Here is an 18115-nt window from a genome sequence, read left to right as displayed (position 1 = left end):
CTAGGTAGGTAATAAGTAGGTTTACAGGTCATAAAACCTTCAGATTCTAGTTCGCCACTCTAACTCTAATCCGCTGATGCCGTCGTTTCTAGAGAACAATAAACAACAGATACTTCCTTCCATAGGACGCAATTGGGTAGATCAATTCCTTTACCTATCTCATGACACCCGTAACTGCTCTTCTGATATTGCTGTCCACCTACGGAAACAAGCCCCAGGAGGCCTTGCCCATGCTGTCATGCCTCACACTGTACCCCATGCTCATGCAAAAAGTCGAATGCCTCCAACACGGCCTTCGTGTAGGTGAGCGCCGCGGCGACGACCATGACATGCATGATCTGGTGACTTGCCCCGAAAAGGTCAAACCGCCTGGGGAACCACTTCTCGGGGAACTGCTCACAACCAGCCCCCTGAGTGTCAGCCAGCAACTCCAAACCCCTTTATATAAGAAGAAGGTAAGACGAGGGAAAAGACGCGCAACCCACCTTGGCCATATAAGCCACCGCGCCAACCCCATTACACGCCGCCGTAGCCCCCAGCCACGGCAGCGCGACCCGCCCCGCGACCCGGCGCAGCCCACCGCACAGCACGGCGCCGTGCGCGAGGGGCGCGACGAAGCTCCCGGCCCCAAATGCCGCGAACAGGGCCGCCCTCGCGGCGCCGAGGCGCGGCCCGCTGAGGCTTGGCAGCAGCGTGGCGGCCGAGCAGGCCGCGGCCAGGAGGGTCGTCGCTGCCAGGTGGGCGGCGCGTCGGGGGGTGGCGCCTGGGTCGTCGTTGTCGTCGTTGACAGGCAGGCTGTGGTGGATGAGCGGGACGGTGGCGCTCCACATTAGGAGGAGGACGCCTTGGATGTCGAGCTTCATGCCTAGGAGGTAGAGGCGTTCGGAGTGGGACATGAAGGTGTGGAAGCTGGGAAGGGTTGGGTTGGCATGGTTGGGTGGCTGTCAGGGGGGCAGGGAGGAAAGGGGTTGCTTGGGAGGATCTCTCTCTGGCAACACAGTCTTTCGACGAGGGGCTGACTTACGCGGTCGAAAGGGCGAAGCAGATAGCCACGCCTACAAAGTAAGTGCTGCAGACCGCGACGTCTACCCATGTTGCAATGGCGAAGCGTGGCGGGACCTCAGTGGTGAAGAAATAAAGGGGTAGAGCAAGGAATATACACGCTCCGATGATGTGCGAGTATATGTTGACTGTTGATTTATTTCAGTGAGGACTGAGAACCGGTCGTGGATGATAACGGGGGTTCACTTACCAGTCTCATTATGGATGTAAGTCCAGCTGTGAATGCACGCCCAGACATCGCCGCAAGCTCTCCTGCCCGGACTGATGTTAGTCAAGGTGCCTGCGACCTGACCTGACATGTGGGAAAGACATACCTATACCCAGTATGAATGAGCTCGCTTCCATGTCTATCCACCAACAACTTGCAGTTAGTCGTCTGCCAGCTCTCCATCGAGGCCACCCCTCAGGCACCGCTAAGGAAGGACTCACTGCTGCCATAGGGCTATAATCCAGACAACACTGGTTAGCCGATGCTCCTCAAGCAGAAATATATCGCCAGTCACTCAGTCACCCAGTCCACTCACGCAGATCCGTCCACAGCAACAACCGGACCCCCTTCTCCGCCATCGCGTCATCCTCAGCCGGCAGCTCCCCGGTGCTCCGAACATCGGCGATGCCCCCCCACCTTCGTCTCAGGCCAGCAACGATGCGGTCCGAGCCCGGGACCAGTACTGAAGCCATCGAGAAGACGACCTGGCGATTGCCAACCCAATGTTTTTGCCAGTCCGGTAGCCCGCAGGAGAGAGTCGGACTTCATATAACTCGTCGGCTCCACGGTTCTGGGGGAGGCGGTGGACGTGCCCCGGGCTAGACGTTTGGCTAGACGTTACATACGTCCGAGCCACGGTGTAGTGCAGATCCCGTCCCCGGACCGTCTCATACTGCCCTGCATAGAGCATGGGAAGTGAAGCCCGCATTAGTCATCGACCTCCATCTGTGTTTGTTGATTCTGGTAATTGAAAGTCAAGATCAGCTCACTGGTCCGGCATTCCATAGTGATGTATATCTCTCAAATTTGTGGTCTCTAACTGCTCCTATGAATGAATGCAACCATGAAACATGCCTGGGATATCATATCCAAAAGTCACCCTCTACGGAGTAAAAAAATCCAAATCAGACGCCAGACATGTTCGTTCCCCTAAGTTCCCAAGTACTCCCTGCTTCCAAAATACAAAATCCGTGAGCTGGATGCGTGCGCAGATGCTTAGATATGCAGGAAAAGATCACATGTCGGATACCCTTCGCCACAGCTTTAAATCAACATAGCTCTCTTCAAGGCTTAGAAGATTCGCTCTGCTTCTTCTGCTGTCCGTCTGGCGGAGGGGGGCTCCGGAGCTCGATGGGGCTCTGGGAAAAGTAAGACTGTACGTCCTCGCTGGCAGGCCTCTTCGTGTCGGTGAACCATCTCCTCGTCGGGGTTAGGCTCAGGGTCGGGGTCTGGGACAACTTCCCCTTCCCCCCACCGACATCGCCGCGGGCCACCGCATCCACCGGGTCCTCGCGCTCTTCGGCGGGCGACGCGAACGGCGGGGGTATGTATTCGTCCCCATAGTGTCTGCTCCCCCGCTTGCCATGGACGCCGCCGGGCCCACTCATCCCCCACGGAGATAGCTCCGCGGTGGTGACGGTTATGGACGTCTTGGCCGAGGTGGGCTCGGCGCCCTTGGCGGGAAACACTCTGACGGTTTTCTCCTCTCGCATCACCACCGCTGCTGCTGCTGGTTCCCCTTCCCCCCGCTCGGCGGCGTGCTCCTTCATGACGTCCATGAGGCCCTCGTCGTGCTCGAGTTCCTGCATCAGGTCTCGGTCTCTGGGCTTGAATATGCGTCTTACGGCAGCCAGTGTCAGCTCCAACACGATAGGGGCCAACAGGGCCACAAGCATCGTGAGCCACCATATTGCCTTGCGCCCGAAATTCTGCAGGAAAGCGTCGCGGACGATGTAGGGCCCCGCCGTCGGGGCGTAGATTAGACTCAGCAGGATGTTCCAGAGGAACCAACCCCCCACGGAGAGGATCAACCCCACCAACGATATGATGGTCTGGTTGTGCATCTCGAGGACAAGCATCTTCAAGTTGATGAAGATGATGCAGACAGTGAACGCGAGAGCGCCCATTGCGAAGATGGTCGTGTCGGCGGTGAAGAGAGCAGAGTCGTAGATGCCGTGGATGATGTGATAGATCAGGATGGATTCGCTAGCGGCCAGGAACATCCACCAGAGATATAGCTTGAAGCTGAACGCCAGGTTCTTCTGCCCGAAGGTGTACAGTTCGGGCACCGCCAGCAGCGTTTCGGCGCGGAGATCCTGCTCAAATATACCCAGCAGGATGACCGGCAACGACGTGAACAGCGTGTTGAAGACTGTCAGGCTGGCAGGTTCGAAGAGGGACGTCCCCGTGTAGCCGTTGTACCGCTGGTACTGTGCTTGGACGAGATAGAAGACGACCTCCTTCCAGAAGGTGCCGAGAATGTACTTGCCGGTCCTGATGTAGTTCCAACGTCCGTGGACGAAGAGGAGCCTTTGCAGGAACCTGAACTGCGCGATCGAGTAGTCCGAGATGCGGGCAGCCTGGAGGCCCTCACGGCCAGAGATGCCGATGCCAACGTGCGACGCTTGAATCATGGCGATATCGTTGGCTCCATCGCCGATGGCCAAAGTGAGACTGGAAGGCACCTGCTTGCGGATACATTTCACCAGGGTTGCTTTCTGCGAAGGCGATGCTCGACAGCATATAACCGAGTCGACACGAGCTACAAGATCGTAAAAGAGTATCTTGAGGGACTCGTCCTCCTCGACCACGCCGAGTGTATGCCCATCGATGACAACGACCGAGTGCGGGATCATGCCACGGCCGACGTCGATCAAGGTAGATGCGATCTTCTCCTGCAAATCGCCCTTGGTGGCATCGAGTATGTAGACCTCTGAGAAGGGTTTGCAGATCCTTGCCGAATGTGCGATGTTGATGGCCGTCTCTCGCTTATCACCCGTCAGCATCCAGACCTTGATGTTGGCGCGACGGAGCTTATCGATCGTCTCCGGCACGCCTTTCTGCAGCTTATCCTCGATAGCCGTGACGCCCGCAAGGTCGAAGCCTTGCTCAATCAGCTCAGCTGCAGCCTCGACACGTTCCTGGCGGTTGACCAGACTGGTGGTCGCTTCTTGGTAAATGGGTTTCCACTTCTTGTAGTCGTCCTCTTCCAGGTACCGATAGGCAAAAAGCAGGGTTCGCAGGCCTTCCGAGGCGAAGTCGTCAATGTGTTGGAAGCAGCGCTCAAAGACGGCTCCCTCATTCACAGCCAACCTCTCGTCCACCAGGCCGTCGTACAGATCGTCGCCAGATGTAAAATCGGATGACCGCTTCCCCGCCATGGATGCCCGTGGGGTCTGGTAAGCGTCGTCGTCTCCGGCCAGCTGCTCCATATCTTCATTCTCGAGCCGCGTGAGCCAGGAATCTACCTCGTCCGTGACCAATGACCTCCTGTTCATGCTGGTCGATCGCTTGGCACTCCTCGGGCGGAGTCCGCTCCTTCTGTGACTCAACCCCGACGCTGCGCGAGCGAGGTGGATGCTGTCACGCGTATTCCTCTGCGTGCTCCGCCGCTGGAGCGCCTTCCCTTGCTCCACACTCTTGCGTTTGCTTGCCCGATGCTCGACGGCAGAGGCCTTCTGGGCTGCAAGGCCGCTCAGTTTGAGCCGAGGGAGGATGGCGCTGTCCGCACCCTTGGTAAACATGCATATCCTGCCATCAGGCATGCGGATGATGATGGACATCCGTTTGCGTTTGCTGCTGAACTCGATGACGTCGAGTACCTCGTAGGTCTTGGTGGTGGTCGAGTCGTCAAAATCGCGGAATTGCAGCTTCATGGACTGCGGCGGCCTATCAATGAGGAGATATCCGAGATCTCTGGCAGCCTCGACAAGTGCCAACTCGTCGGGCGATGCGGCCTGGAATGCAACATCTCCGTCTCCGTCTGTCTCGGGGAGACACGTATGGCACAGCGCAATACAGAGAATGAAGTGACGAGCCTTTCGGGAGAAGGTGGTATGGGGCTTGAGACGGAGGTATTGAATGAAATCCTCAGTCTTCAGAATGGGCTGGGCGTGGGTCGGCCTCGCAGTCGACCTCCACTGGGAGGCCGAACTTGTTCGCGGCTGGTTACCTTTGTCTTGGTCCTCAGCGTTGTATCTGGGGTAGCGATCGCCGCCAGTTGCCCGGACTGGGCTCTGTATGGTATGAGTCTCGCCTTCTTGTTTCTGCTTGCCCTTGGTCGTCTCGCTCTCCTCGGCCTCCTGTTTGCGTGCCTTCTCCTCTGCTTCTCTTTGCAGATCCATATCATGCAACCAGGCAGTGCCAGCGACGCTCATTTTCCGAAAGCGCATGACGTTCTCTGTAAGCGTTCCTGTCTTATCAGAGAAGACATAGCTGACCTGCCCCAGATTCTCCAGAATGGTGGTTGTGTTGGCAGCCATTGGAGTATCCGTAACCGGGTCGTACATCTCGACATCGTGGAGGAGAAAGAACTGGCCCAGCTTGATGATTTCGAGGCTGACGTACAATGACAGCGGGATGAGGGTATTAAACGCGATGATGAAGGCGATGATGATTTCCTTGAAAGGCACTCCGGCACCATCAAGATACCAAGCCCGAGGTTTGTAGTCACTCTTCCAGAGCTCGTTGCCGATCGTACAACCGAAGCTAAGCATGATAACGAAGAAGACAAGCAGGAGGACAATGCGGTTGATGATGGACTGTATCACAGGCGCCTTGGCGTGGGCGTTCTTGTGTGCGTTCATGCGGATCTTGCACTCCTCCCCAGAGTTGATGACGAGCCCAATCGCATGGTTGGTATTCCTCAGGGTGGAGCCTCTGTAGACAACTTGGTTCATCGTCAACGGCATCGTCTGTCCGTTGACTGTCGCCCTCCCTTCAAAGTTGTAAAGATCGAGATTCGGATCCTCCGACACAACTGTGGCGCCGCAGGAGGACAAGCCGGACAGCGTCTTGCAGGAGTCGGCCAAGAGCGGACAGGCCTGCTTGCTCTTCAGGTTGGTCTCCCCGTCCAGTGCCATCGTCTCGATGTAGGCCACCCCGTTAGGGCCAGTGGCATGGAGCAGCACAATATCGGCCGGCACATCCTCGTCCCTTCGTAGGCGGATGATGTCGCCGACCCTGATGTCCCGCCACTGTACCTTAGACCACGATCGGGCCTCGTCGCCGGGGCCGCTGATACCCTGCAGCTCCGTCATTTCCGCATCTGCATCCGCATCTGTATCGGGTGTGTCTGATTTTATCCTGAACACCTCCTTCAGCCCTCTCGTTCCTGTTCCGGGAGCGGGTTTGGCCTGTCCATCGGGGTCAAGAACCCATGCATCCTTCCTATTTTCCACCTTGTCGAGCTTGTACCTCCTGTAATCATCATAGCCCTCCTTCCCCATGCTGATTGCCACGAACGCCATCAGCGGCGCGATGGTGGTATATGTCCCAGTTGTGCTCAGGCCCGGGATCATCTGCATGATACCGATGCACAGAAAATAGAAGTTCGCCAGCTTACTAAACTGGAAGAATAGTTGCTTGGGCAAAAAGTTCCAGAGGGTATATCTGCTCGATCGTATGAAATTCGTCACATAAGGCTTCCCCGTCCGCTCGTCCGTTTGGGGGGTTCGGCGTGAAAGTCCGGGTTTGACGAGAACATGCCTCCCATCTTTGCTTGGCGGCAACGGCTTCTGCATCAGCAAGCCCTCGACAATGTAACGCTGGTAGAGGGGTGCAACCCGGGCCTTTATTCTCCAGGTAGGACCGCCCGTCCACCGTCGTTGTCGCTCCCGCTGTCGGGCGAGCCAGTCCCGGTAATTGGCCAGTGTAACGTTGGTCTCGGCCGCATTAAAGAGTGCATCCTTAAAGTTTCTGTCGAAGCTCTCGAGGTGATGGTGGCGTGGATGCTCTGGTGATATCGGTGACTGGTTATAGCTGTCGGCCGCGCTGTATCTGATGTCTTTTGGGCCGGTCGGCCCCGGACTCCTCGATGAAGATGCCTCTGCATGCGCAGCCCCATCTTTCTCCTGTGTTTGGCCGCTCCGTCCCCTCGCCTTCCTGTCGTCCACATTTGATTGGATCGTGTACAGCTGGGAATCTAGATGAAGGGACGCACGCGTTGCATAAGGCCTGCTTGTCGACCAATTCTCTGTCCTTGTGCGAGGGAGCTCTTCGGAGAAGCGGATCCGGCCGCTTGCTCCGTGGGCGTCGTTAGGCGTGAGCCATGCTGAGCCCGCTGTCGACCGGTCTTGCGGTCGCGCAGAGGAAGTAGTCCGTTGTATTGAAGGGCGCGGAGGTTGTGCGTCTTCTTGCTGTAGCTCGAGATGTTCGAGCTGCTCTCGCAGGGTCTCTGCGGCATCGGGGCGACTGTTACCAGCCATGACAAGTCAACGAGTTTCTGTCCTTGATTGAGTTTCAGAGCTGGAAGCTTGTGGAGCACGGGGCAGGATCGTCGTCGGGTCGGGTCGGACTTTCACCGAGACGCAGGCATTGGTGCCGAGTTCTAACCATACTCAGTTCGACAATGCGGAATATCGAGGACGCGTCTGGCCGACGCTGGCCCACCTCAATGAGAAATTGATATTCCCCAGTCCGTAACACTTCGGACAGCCGTCGGTTGCGAGGATAGGTAGGCGACAGGGAAAATGGCAACGGCAATGGTGAGAGAGGGAGAGAGAGAGATACCACATTGTATGACGCCTCTCTGGATATGCCCCTTTGGTACCTGTTTTGCAGGCTCTCAGACAGGCTTATCCACCCAGGAACTTGGATGGTCTCCACTCTTCCAGGTCGACTTTCAGCCGTGGCCACCTATCTTACACTGAGTCGGTCCTACTCTGGTTTAAGCCTAGCGCCAGATAATTCTGCACGTGACCCTGTCTGCCCATGACCAGTTTGTCTCTTTTTCTGTTAGTTTCCTTCGACAGTCTAGCAGGTATACGAAGCTTTCGGCAGGTCTAGTCCTAGGGTGTCGCACCATGAATAAGGAAGGTTTAGCTGAAACTTGTTGCCCACACGCACTCTAGCCTCATCCAGCATTTGATGTCCTCCCCAGACTGTTGGCCACATACGCAGACTTCGGGCCAGAACCTACTGGATACAAATAGTTTCTCTTCCCGTTTGACTGATGAAGATCCAAATAATCACCAAATATACAATCAGCACAACGACCGGTACCTCTTGGGAAACAAGGTAACCAGACAGTCAAAAGTCCACACAGCTACAAGAAGAATCGGGTTCCTAGGGAACGCAAGCTTTGTCTTCCTGTTACTGTACCTAGGTAGGCGAGGGTTTCCTCGAAGGGACTCAACCTCTCAGACCCCAATAATATATGACATATATGTCGTCCTTTCCGGGAACTGCCACCAAAATGTTCTGATGACTCTGCTCTGGTTTACGTTTCTCCAACCAAAAACGTGAAACGGACGCCCAGTGTAGCCCTCACCCCAATCCCAAGTACCTTCATCAAAGACAAGAATAACACTCAGCTATATCGATCCAAAAAGAGAAAAGGGGGGAGAGGGGGAGATAGATATATAAATCCCAAAAAAACAACAAAAAAGACGTATCCCCCCCCCTTACAGCCGCCTGGGCTGACCTCCTTCTTCCTCCCCCCGCAACCAGCAACATCTCTGTTACTTTCATGACTGACAGACCATCCAAATCGGCACCGAGGCGCTTCAGCCTCGAAAAAATACTCAAGAACTAGATATTAAATGGCTTCCGGGGCGGGCGCAATATTATGACCCCAGAATAAGTCGCAAAACAGGCCCAGGTTTGTCGTCAAAACGGAATGCAGAAACAATAAGAAATACGCTTTCTGGAAACAATTGCAATTGTCCGATCGCTGTGCCAGACACGCATAATCGAGGTCCGAAGGATTGCATCGCCATGCAGGTTCGAGGGTTGAGACAGAAGGCAAAAACTGAATGGACAAGTATTCGCCTTCAGCCTCTGGCTCAAAATATGCGAGAACCCCCGGGTGCCGAGATAGGGATGTGTGAGTGACAAAGCCTCGAGGTATATACATCGAAAATCCCCAACGCCGGTCGCAAATGAGTCAAAATCGGCACTCTTCGTATACATGAGAGACACGCCTTGTGGGTATAAAATGAATCATGAACCAGTCCGGGGCCGTCGTCACCCTGCGCAACACAAGGGGCTGCGGATGTGGGATGCTACGGCCAAGTGTCGAAAATCGCACCGGCCGCCGCCGCTCACCACTTCTCAGGGACCTTGGTGTTGAACGCTCTCCGGTGACAGACTTGCGGGGTCGACTGTGTCAAAATGGACGAGCTGATTCATGTCCATTTCGGCCTGGCTGCCATCAACATAGGCAGGCGAATGCGGGTGCATGGGTAGATTGAGTGTATGTTTTGAATACATCTCGTTCAAGCCGCTGCCGTCGTCAGAGATGGCCGAAGAGTCGTGGGCCCTGTAGGCATCGGCAGACGCGCTACGGCCCATCATCGAGAGGGGCGGTGACTGGTCGACAATGGCAGGATCTCCGTGGTTCGTGAAGGACAGAGGTGAGACTGAGGGGGGGACGCCCAACGACGCAGGATTGACCATCGGGGAGAGGAAAGTACTGCTGTACGGAGTGTTGTAGTTCGAGGTCGGCAGCGGCGTGTTCTCCGGACCCTGAGACGCAAAGAAGTTGGGGCTGGAGTAGTCAGATGGCGATGGCGCTGTGGTTGCCGACATTGGGTACTGGTGCATATCCAAGCCGAAGCCAGCCTGAGTATCAATACGCAAGTTGTGGCCAACTGGACCCAGGGCACTTGGTTGTTGAGGGATGGGCGCGTAGATATCGGGGTTGTGCGGGTGGGGTTGGTTCTCGCCAGGGTGTTGGATGCAGAACGAGGGCATGGGCGCCTGGAGCATCGAGAAGTCGACTGCCATTGGGACCGAACGGCTTCGCTGCCTCTTGTGACCAAGACCACGCATGGCCGGGTTGATACCGATGCCCCATTGCTCTTGGAACATGCCGACATGCGGTTGGGCAAGATTGGGCTGCGAAGAAGGCCGACCTGTCGGCGAGACAGGCGCAGAGACTGACATTGGATGAAGCTGGTCAACGAAGGGGTTGGAGGTATGGCGATGAATGAACGACTCAAGTGAGATCAGCTTGGCAAGCTGGCCGCTTAGGACCTTCGGGTTACCGCCCAGGTGGTGGACAAGACAGTGCGACGCTTGTTGATCCTCGGTGAAATCTCTGCACTGGAAGAAGCCGTTTGTGGTGGGAGACGAGTCCATGAAAAAGTTCGGCGGCCGATTCAGCTCGATAACGATACCACCAAGTTTGTTCGGGTCGCCCTCGCTGTTCTCGAGGAATATGTTCTTTATATACGCGAAGGGGTACTCGATCTTGTAACCAGCCTGCTCGTTGTTGATGTAGTAGGTCATGGTGCACTTATCCGGGGAGTAGAAGACGATGAGGTCCATCGTGTTCTGCCCCACTCGTGTCCAGCTCCCGATGTTCAGGGATCGACAGGTAAGATGATGGATCACTGCTCTGGGATTAGACGCCGAACCTCATGAGGATTGCCTGAGACGGTCACACTTACAGACTTTGCCCTGTCCGCCCTGGTCACCACCGAGAAGCATGTTCCCGTGGCCATACGGGAGCAGGCCAGTCCGGGCAAAGAAGCTTCCGCCTAGGCCCTTGCCCGACTCCATTGCCTGCATGGCAAGGTACGTGCGCATAGAATCCGGAATGGAATCCAGATCCTCACCGGTTTCCAGGCTCTTCTTAGCCAGGAGCTTGATCTTGGCGCGTCTATTACAATTGTCAGCCTCCCACTCTCAATCGAGCCTACGGGCTGGACCGGGGAAATATCTGACACCGACTTACCGATTCTGGAACCAGATCTGAACAGACCTTTCGGTCATGTTGATCTCGTCGGCAATCTTGTCTCTGACAGCAGCTGTGGGGGTGGGATTCTTGTTGAACTCCAGCTCCAAGGTGGCCAGTTGATCCTGTGTTGCCCTCTGCCTCTTCTGGTTCTTCTGCTGCTGAGTAAGGGTGCTCTTCCGCGGCGGCCGTCTTGACCCAGCAGACTGGCTGTTGTTCGAAGGCGTGTTTGTATTGGATGGAGACGGTGTTTGAGTCCCATTGCCAGTTCCAGCCGATACTGGCGTCGGGACGGTCGCATTGTTGCCGCTTGGGGCTGGCGTCATGGCCGACGGGGTTGAGCCGTTGGCCCCGGCTTCCACCTTCACCTCTGTCGCCATGTTCCAGCCTACCGAGGCAATCGTAAAATGTATCTCAATCGTCCGAAGGCAACGCACAAGTCCAACTCGATTGATGACTAGACACTTCCAGATGAGCCAGGTGCCAGCTCTTTATCAACCGAACGGGGGCGCGAGATAAAGTATCGAGGGCGTTATGATCGAGATCAGCTAGCGTTTGGACAGGAAGGCAGTCGCGTGCGTAGGGGGCCTGTATAGGTTGAATGAGTGACGGGGAAAATAGGAGAAAATGGTTCCTAATGAGTGTGGTCCTGATCCAAAAGCTGGAGGAGGATGTTCTCTAGATACTCCGTGACGGGATACTCCGAGAGTTCCCAAAAGACGGTGGTGCAAGGTTGAAAGAATGTAAAGGGACCCGAAAAAGAGTGACGGGATCCGGAACGGAGAGAATGGTTAATCCAAGTGAGTGACTGTGGTTAGAACAAAAAGAGTGGCAAGAAGCGGGGGGGAGAAAAGGAGGGATTGTCGGCGGAAGCGACGATGAGCGGTCACGGATGGGCAAAAGAAGGATGGGGAGAAGAGAAGAGGATGGGGGCCAGGAGTAGGTGGTGTATGTATATCTGTACCTACCTTGGCTGGCTACGCCGAGCATGGACGGGAAAAGCCAAGAGAGAAAGGGACACGGAGTGTGGGCCCAAGAAAAAAGGGCGGCCGTCACACTTGGGGGGGCAAAGCCCGGCATGATACGCCCAAGACCGGGTCACCCATCGATGGGTTCTGCGGCGGGAAGTCGGGGGAAATCGCTTTTTGTGTTTTGCTCTTGCTTCTTCTCTGTCTTTTGATTGATTTTTCTATTTTCCATCTTGTCTCTTCTTTCCTCTTTCCGTTACTCTTCTTCGTCCCTTCTTTCGGGGGGGTTTTTTATTTTTCAAACCTCGTCTCCCGCTTTCCCTCCTTTTTTTAGAGTTGGGCATTGCCCGCTCAGGAACAGCCGTCAGGCCGCGCGACGGGTACCTTGCAGCAAAAGTTGCAGCTCCGTCAGCCTGACTGGTTTAGGTGGGCTGCAAGCAACCCACCTGCCGTGCAAGCATTTGCTGCCAATTGGTGGGCGAGAGTGGGCGTTGGGCGCTATGTTTCTCTGGTTCAAGGGTGATACAGCCTCTGAACCTGTGGAGCCACTGAGCTTCTCACACTGTAAGGTCCGCCGGTACAAGGGTGGTACCTGACTGGCCCGAGGAGCCCCAACCATGAAACGCCTGGGAGGTGCGCTGGCGGAGTTCTGACCGACCTCAGGAAGCCAGTCAAGGGAAGCAATTGTTCCCCCAGGTTATTCCGAAGTACCTTCGGGTCATCCCACCGACTCAGTTGACTCGCCCCGAATCGAGTCGGCTAAAGAAGCGGACCAGGAACTTGGAAGACTGGCTCCGCCGGTCATTGGTTCTGATTGGCAGAGATCCATCTGTCGAGGGGAATCCTTTCCGCGTGAGCTTACCTACAAGTCAGAGAACGGACTTGGACAACGAACAGATCGCAGGTAACTTGCAGGCACTGGGACAGGTGTCATTGCTTCAGAAGCTACGAAGAATCCAATGTCCTAGGCAAACTATCTGTCAAGCTGACTTACATAGTATGGTCTACTGGACCTAGGGTGCCTTATCAGAGGTCAAAGAGAGCCATTTTGTCGCGGAGGATCTTTCGCGCCACGATCAGCGGCCATCTCGGCCAGGTTTTGCGACACGAGCGCCTGTGAGCCTCCGCCCTTGACTGGTTCTGGCTCTAGCGGCGGCATCGTCGCTCGGCCCTGCAATGACCTAATCGGGTGTGCATTGTGCGCTAGGTAGGTATTCCAAGGTTCACGGTCGTCGGCAGGCACTGCCTGCTCCATTCATCGTGCCGATCGAGGTAAGCCGGAAAAGTCCGCTTTTACGCAGCATTGACCAGGAAAACACAAATGGATACAACGTGTCTGTAGTGTAGGAAGGTAATAAGCATGCACCAGGCTAGGTGCATCGAACGCACTGCCTACCTAGATTTGCGAGTGGGTTGCGGAGGTACACCCCGTATTCCGTCTCCAGTCTTCTCCTATTTTCCGCTGTTGGTGTTCACACCAGCTTTACAGAATACTGCTGGGGCGCAACGTGCAACCAATCAAGGGGGTTCTATCCACCAATCCACAGCGAGGGGGGGAAGGGGATTCCCACGTTCGCCGCCAGGAAGAGTCACTCGCGCCAGCTGCGCCGTCTAGCCAGTCCATTCTTATCCAACAGATGCATTCTGTGACGTTATTCGCAGTCATGCACGCTTTGTATGCCCCTTCTGTACCTTGGAGAAGGCAATAATTACCTGCTGGTTGCCTTGTTGTTGAGCCTCGCTGCGAGCCCACAAGGCCATTCTATCGGTCTGCTGTGTAAAGTTACACAGCAGTAGCATAAAGACCCCATGCATATCCAGGTACAAACTTCAAATCGCGCTGATCTAATCCGTGGTTGGCACGTTTGGACAGGAGAGACGCGTTGGATTGTAACTTGGACTTGTTACTCGCGATTTTCTGGTAGCAAGTCGTTTGCTCCAATGAGGTGCGCGGGTTACTCTGCCCGCCTTGACTTGCTGCTGCCTGCCCTGCGTGCGTGAGGCCCAGACCAGGCCAGCCGAATCCATGAACCGCGGGAGTTTGCAGGATCAAGTCCATATATTGATACCAACATACCAGCCGCTTCTATTGCAGAAATAGAAACAGAAAGAAAGGCAAAGCATATCATTCCTCGCCCCAGATGCTGCGGTAAAGTTGGCGCACTGTGGGACTTCACACGTGCGCCAGTTGCCTCTTGTGCCTGACTTACCCCTGAACTTCACGTTGGACTAGCCCCACTTCGAGAGATACCCCCTGTGTGTCTGGCATGGAAAAATTCAAGCGTTCGAACGGCGGGCAAGCTGCTAAGACAGTGTAATATGGAAGGAGGATACTGTAATAGACCCTGATCCAACTTCCAAGCCCCCAACCCCACATCAAAAGCGCTTCAAAATGGTTTGGGGCCACACAACACCCACCCGCTCCCAGTCCTTTTCGTCTGAACTTTTTCGAGTTGTACCCCACCTTCGGGCAAATCCTGGCGCATCCCACCTTGTACCTGCATAAAGGGGCCGACGATTGGCACCGGGAGTCACGGGGAATATCATCCATGGAACCCAGGGTTCCAGGTGTCGAACCTGCGAGGCACCGAGTTGTTGCCATTTTAACTTCCAGGCCCCATACGTACAGAACTATGTATGACCTACGAGTACCTAGATGACCCATTCGTCCCACCAAGGGCTGAGCCGCTTGTTTGCTCCCGATGCAAATTCCATCGATTTCCCAGTTCAGGCAGAGGGTTTTCAGGGATGGGCCATTATGCGCGCTGCTCGGAATACAACGTACTTACTGTAAGGAGGAAGAATACCTAGGCCTAAGTCGTCGGCTCAAGTCCAACCTCTCTCTCAACTCGGACCTAAGAGACCAGACTCCGGGATCTCTGCTCGGCGGTATGACTAGGTATTCACTCCACTGTCTGGACTTGCATGAAAGATCGGCGACGACTCAAGCCAACACTTGGCTGTTTCCTCGTCTGGCACAGAAACGCGTAAAATTGGTTAACTGCATGGTCTGCATTGTGGCACGAATGCAGGGCCCAGGAGAGGCACGAGGCCAACATGCTTCTTCGTGAGCACCCGGCACGCCACGCCTCTGCGCCAGCTCTCCCAGATTTACCAATACCTTTCCCCCGGTCGTATAGCTGTGGCTTTAGGGCTCCTTCCCCAGGCTTTCCTCCTTGGCTCGAAGCAACTGTTTTTCAACGTCGAACGCTTCTAGCGCGGAAAAGCAAGCCACTTTCGTAAGTCTGAAACATGGCAGGGTAATTGATGCCCATGTCCATAAGCGCACCTCTTATGATTCTTGGCCAGAGATCTGGCGATAATACTCCGAAGCAGCTCACCCCTTCTAAGCCACGTTGAAATTTATGCGACCTTTCCACGGTTCCATCTGGGCATTGCTCGATTCAAGAATGGGTGGGCGCATGAACGATGCCCTGGACGCTCACGTATACAGATTCTGAGATCCCTGTGCAGAGCGGAAGATCCCAAATGAAGGCAAGCGTGTACATTTCACCAACGACGCTGATGTTCCTGTCAGCCACGATCGGCGCTAGCCTTCATCGAATGTCGTCACTGGTCGGATCTTTGCTAATAGACCCGCAAGGCTGTCCTTATCAGCCGATCTGGCAAGTGCAACCCCTGAGTCCCCTGACCTCACTTGCCAAAAAGGGTATACCCTGCCTTTTCTCCGTCCCCTTTCTCCCGGAATTCCAGGACTGAAGATATTACGAATAAGCGTTCGTTTTCCTGGTTCTCCAAGACAACTTAAAGCCTCATATAGACGATCCTCGAGAGTTTGGGCTCATCGCCTTTCCCGGGGTTGAACACACAAGTTTAACGACCGTCTTCTCATATTCTTAAAGACCTACAGGCTACTCACGTACCCCTGTTCTCGCCGCATCTAGATTACTGTTGCAGCCAAGCCCACCAGCAACCTGTCAGATACGCGGCTACTACCTCATAGCTCCCCGGCCCCTTCGTGATGTATGTACAATACCACGGCGCGGTCCCCCTTCTGGAGCGGAGCATACGTGCTAGGTCCTTGGAATGTTTACGCTTAAATAGCATATCGACCAACTGCCACTCATATATGCAGCCATGTGACTGATGTGAAAAAATCCCCTTGGCGGCTAGCCTCTGCATGACAGGCTTGGGCCAGCCGGTCCGGGTACAGGCACAGTGTTCCCACCAGGATGAGAGAGAGGCCCAGCTTGGCAGCCTTAGAGCCAGCAACATAGCCGAGAGTTGAGATTGGGGGTGCTAAATGTCGGGATCTCAGCAATCGCAGACCCTCAGCTGTGCGATGCTCCTTGGTCCTAGCCGTGCAGGGTAATGTCCGTCGCATACTTGAAGACCTCAAGTTTGTTACGATGGGTGCTAGTGGCAGTACCGCCACTCACGTACCAATATGTGGATATTGACTCTTTGGCCTTGCTTATGACGCCGTCGAGACTGGGGGAAATTGGGACGGAAAACGTGCCTGACATTCCCTGAAGAACGGCGGCCATGTCATGTTCTTCTAGATGTATTATCCCTGGGCCGAACTGGCAACCTTATTGCAGGGTCTCTTTAGAGGTCCTTCATGACCTCCGTAACAGCTTGCTTTGCCATCCTCTTCCGCTGTCCTTCTGGCAAGCCCGCGCTCATATCCCTGACCGCAAGCAACTTTTGCATCATGCCCTCGAGCTTCTGGACGTCGTCTTCCCCCAGAGCCTCATCTCCGTCCTCGCCCCTGTCATCCTGCGCCGTGCCCTTTGGTGCCATGCCCGTTCTGTCCATAAACTCGTCATCATCATCATCATCATCCCTCCTCTGAGCGCTCCAGATTGCTTTCCTCAAGCCGGCAAAGTCTTCCCTGTCGAAGCCAAAGTCGAGGCTCTCGGGGTCGAACTCATCGTTGTCGTCGTCGTCGTCACCGGCCCCATCATCGCCCTTGCCCTGATCCGTTCCCCCTTTCGGGGCACGCACATGGGAGCTCTCTCCACCACCGGCATCGTTCGCTTCCTCCTCCTCGTCAAACTCGGCCTGGGACCAGTCGTTGGCCTGGAGCGCCTCGAGCACACGGGAGATGCCCATTTTCTCTGTGGCTCAGTTAGCAAGTTCTCCTCGAACTGGAAACTCGGTAGAGAATATATTTGAGAAAGCGAGGGAAAAAGAGGGAAGGTCCAGAAAATGGGATACCAGAAACAAGAACAACAACAAGAAGAAGAAGAAGAAAGGGGAAACCCACCGCCATACTCATTCCTCCTCTCCTCGCCGCCAACCCCCCCAGCAGCCGGGACATGCACAAACTCCAACCCCCACTCGGCACACGCATCCTCCCACCGATCAAGCACCTCCTCCCCTTCCCCTACCTCCCCAACCGCCACCCCCAGCCCGACACCATCCCACTCCCACCCGCCAAGACCCTCGCGCACGACCCTCCCGACCTGGCGGACGAGCCCACGCTGCCGCCGTTCCTGCTCCTGCCCCTGCGCCCCCGTAGCAGCAGAAGCAGGGGCAGAAGCGATGGGGAAGACGACGACGACGGCGCCCAGCGCAGAAAGGACCTCGCGGGCCTCGGGGGAGAGGAACGACGTCGCCCATTCCTCCTCCTCCCCCTCCTCCTCCTTTCCGTCCTTGCCGTCACAGACGCCGAGGCCGACGAGGTCGAGCCAAACGGGCACAGAGGCGCGGTAGTACGCCGTCGACAGGTCGAGCTGGTGCGTCGTCCCGGCCAGGGTGGCGTCCGGGGTGGCCGGGGAGGGGGTTGTCCCCGTCAGGTCTGGGGTGGGAGAGAAATTAGTACTCATCCCGGCTCGGGGCCTGGTGCTTCGGCCGGCGAGAAAGAAGGAGAGGTGGCGTCGGTTGCTACGATGCGAGATGGGGGAGGAGGTATTTGCTATACATACCTCTTATGACGTCGCTCAAATGGTGGCTCGAATCGGCTAGCGAGACTGCCAGTATCCGACGAGGATTTGAGATTTCCATCTTTCTCTGTGCTTGTCACGACGATATCGGTGGGCTTCACGGTAGATCGCCGGTTTTAGAATGAAGGTGTGCCCGGGTTCGGTATGAAAACGGTTGGGTCCGAGCCGGAGGTGGCGAAGTTACGTAGGTGTGGCTGAGCTGACGTTTGGATAAAACGGAAAGTGAGTTGGGTTAGACGAGGTTGATGAACAAGACCCTCGGTTTTGATAGCTACATTTCAACGACAAT

General features: G+C 55.5%; 6 protein-coding genes across 6 annotated transcripts; 1 reads left to right on the top strand and 5 right to left on the bottom strand.

Annotated features, from left to right (window-relative positions):
- Positions 1–236: 236 nt before the first annotated feature.
- Positions 237–2005, bottom strand: QBC33DRAFT_589307 (hemolysin-III related-domain-containing protein; the record flags this gene model as incomplete). The annotated part of the gene is made up of 7 exons (XM_060431577.1): positions 1587–2005; positions 1492–1504; positions 1377–1409; positions 1253–1314; positions 1025–1190; positions 486–909; positions 237–410 (listed from the first exon to the last, which is right to left on the bottom strand). The coding sequence occupies exons 1-7, from the start codon at positions 1741–1743 to the stop codon at positions 237–239; spliced, it is 1029 nt and encodes a 342-aa protein (XP_060282461.1). The 5' UTR covers positions 1744–2005.
- A 57-nt stretch (positions 2006–2062) lies between these two features.
- Positions 2063–7847, bottom strand: QBC33DRAFT_542310 (uncharacterized protein). Its single transcript, XM_060428254.1, has 2 exons — positions 7661–7847; positions 2063–7598 (listed from the first exon to the last, which is right to left on the bottom strand). The coding sequence occupies exon 2, from the start codon at positions 7474–7476 to the stop codon at positions 2335–2337; it is 5142 nt and encodes a 1713-aa protein (XP_060282460.1). The 5' UTR covers positions 7477–7598; positions 7661–7847; the 3' UTR covers positions 2063–2334.
- Positions 7848–8029: 182 nt separating this feature from the next.
- Positions 8030–8661, top strand: QBC33DRAFT_114915 (uncharacterized protein). The gene has a single exon (XM_060421932.1). The coding sequence runs from the start codon at positions 8138–8140 to the stop codon at positions 8513–8515; it is 378 nt and encodes a 125-aa protein (XP_060282459.1). The 5' UTR covers positions 8030–8137; the 3' UTR covers positions 8516–8661.
- Positions 8662–9223: 562 nt separating this feature from the next.
- On the bottom strand, positions 9224–11478 carry QBC33DRAFT_114928 (uncharacterized protein). Its single transcript, XM_060421933.1, has 3 exons — positions 10950–11478; positions 10663–10874; positions 9224–10605 (listed from the first exon to the last, which is right to left on the bottom strand). Exons 1-3 carry the CDS (start codon positions 11327–11329, stop codon positions 9323–9325), a joined length of 1875 nt encoding a protein of 624 aa, XP_060282458.1. The 5' UTR covers positions 11330–11478; the 3' UTR covers positions 9224–9322.
- Positions 11479–15430: 3952 nt separating this feature from the next.
- On the bottom strand, positions 15431–16526 carry QBC33DRAFT_542304 (uncharacterized protein). Its single transcript, XM_060428253.1, has one exon. The coding sequence runs from the start codon at positions 16151–16153 to the stop codon at positions 15824–15826; it is 330 nt and encodes a 109-aa protein (XP_060282457.1). The 5' UTR covers positions 16154–16526; the 3' UTR covers positions 15431–15823.
- Positions 16289–18111, bottom strand: QBC33DRAFT_114430 (uncharacterized protein). Its single transcript, XM_060421931.1, has 3 exons — positions 17809–18111; positions 17148–17681; positions 16289–16998 (listed from the first exon to the last, which is right to left on the bottom strand). The coding sequence occupies exons 1-3, from the start codon at positions 17885–17887 to the stop codon at positions 16487–16489; spliced, it is 1125 nt and encodes a 374-aa protein (XP_060282456.1). The 5' UTR covers positions 17888–18111; the 3' UTR covers positions 16289–16486.
- Positions 18112–18115: the final 4 nt, after the last annotated feature.

The sequence above is a fragment of the Phialemonium atrogriseum genome, assembly GCF_030411735.1.
Source record: "Phialemonium atrogriseum strain 8032-3 unplaced genomic scaffold QBC33scaffold_16, whole genome shotgun sequence".
NCBI classification, from domain to species: domain Eukaryota; kingdom Fungi; phylum Ascomycota; class Sordariomycetes; order Cephalothecales; family Cephalothecaceae; genus Phialemonium; species Phialemonium atrogriseum.
This window is presented reverse-complemented; position numbering and strand designations above follow the sequence as displayed.

Excerpts from the sequence above, each read along its gene's own strand:
- QBC33DRAFT_542310 (XM_060428254.1), bottom strand. The coding sequence starts at position 7,476 with ATGGCTGGTAACAGTCGCCCCGATGCCGCAGAGACCCTGCGAGAGCAG.
- QBC33DRAFT_114915 (XM_060421932.1), top strand. The coding sequence starts at position 8,138 with ATGTCCTCCCCAGACTGTTGGCCACATACGCAGACTTCGGGCCAGAAC.
- QBC33DRAFT_114928 (XM_060421933.1), bottom strand. The coding sequence starts at position 11,329 with ATGGCGACAGAGGTGAAGGTGGAAGCCGGGGCCAACGGCTCAACCCCG. Across the intron at positions 10,875-10,949 it reads CAGATCTGGTTCCAGAATCG|ACGCGCCAAGATCAAGCTCC; the intron begins GTAAGTCGGTGT and ends CAATTGTAATAG. Across the intron at positions 10,606-10,662 it reads GGGCGGACAGGGCAAAGTCT|TGATCCATCATCTTACCTGT; the intron begins GTAAGTGTGACC and ends ATCCCAGAGCAG.
- QBC33DRAFT_542304 (XM_060428253.1), bottom strand. The coding sequence starts at position 16,153 with ATGTTGCTGGCTCTAAGGCTGCCAAGCTGGGCCTCTCTCTCATCCTGG.
- QBC33DRAFT_114430 (XM_060421931.1), bottom strand. The coding sequence starts at position 17,887 with ATGGAAATCTCAAATCCTCGTCGGATACTGGCAGTCTCGCTAGCCGAT. Across the intron at positions 17,682-17,808 it reads TTTGAGCGACGTCATAAGAG|ACCTGACGGGGACAACCCCC; the intron begins GTATGTATAGCA and ends CTCCCACCCCAG. Across the intron at positions 16,999-17,147 it reads GAGGAGGAATGAGTATGGCG|AGAAAATGGGCATCTCCCGT; the intron begins GTGGGTTTCCCC and ends ACTGAGCCACAG.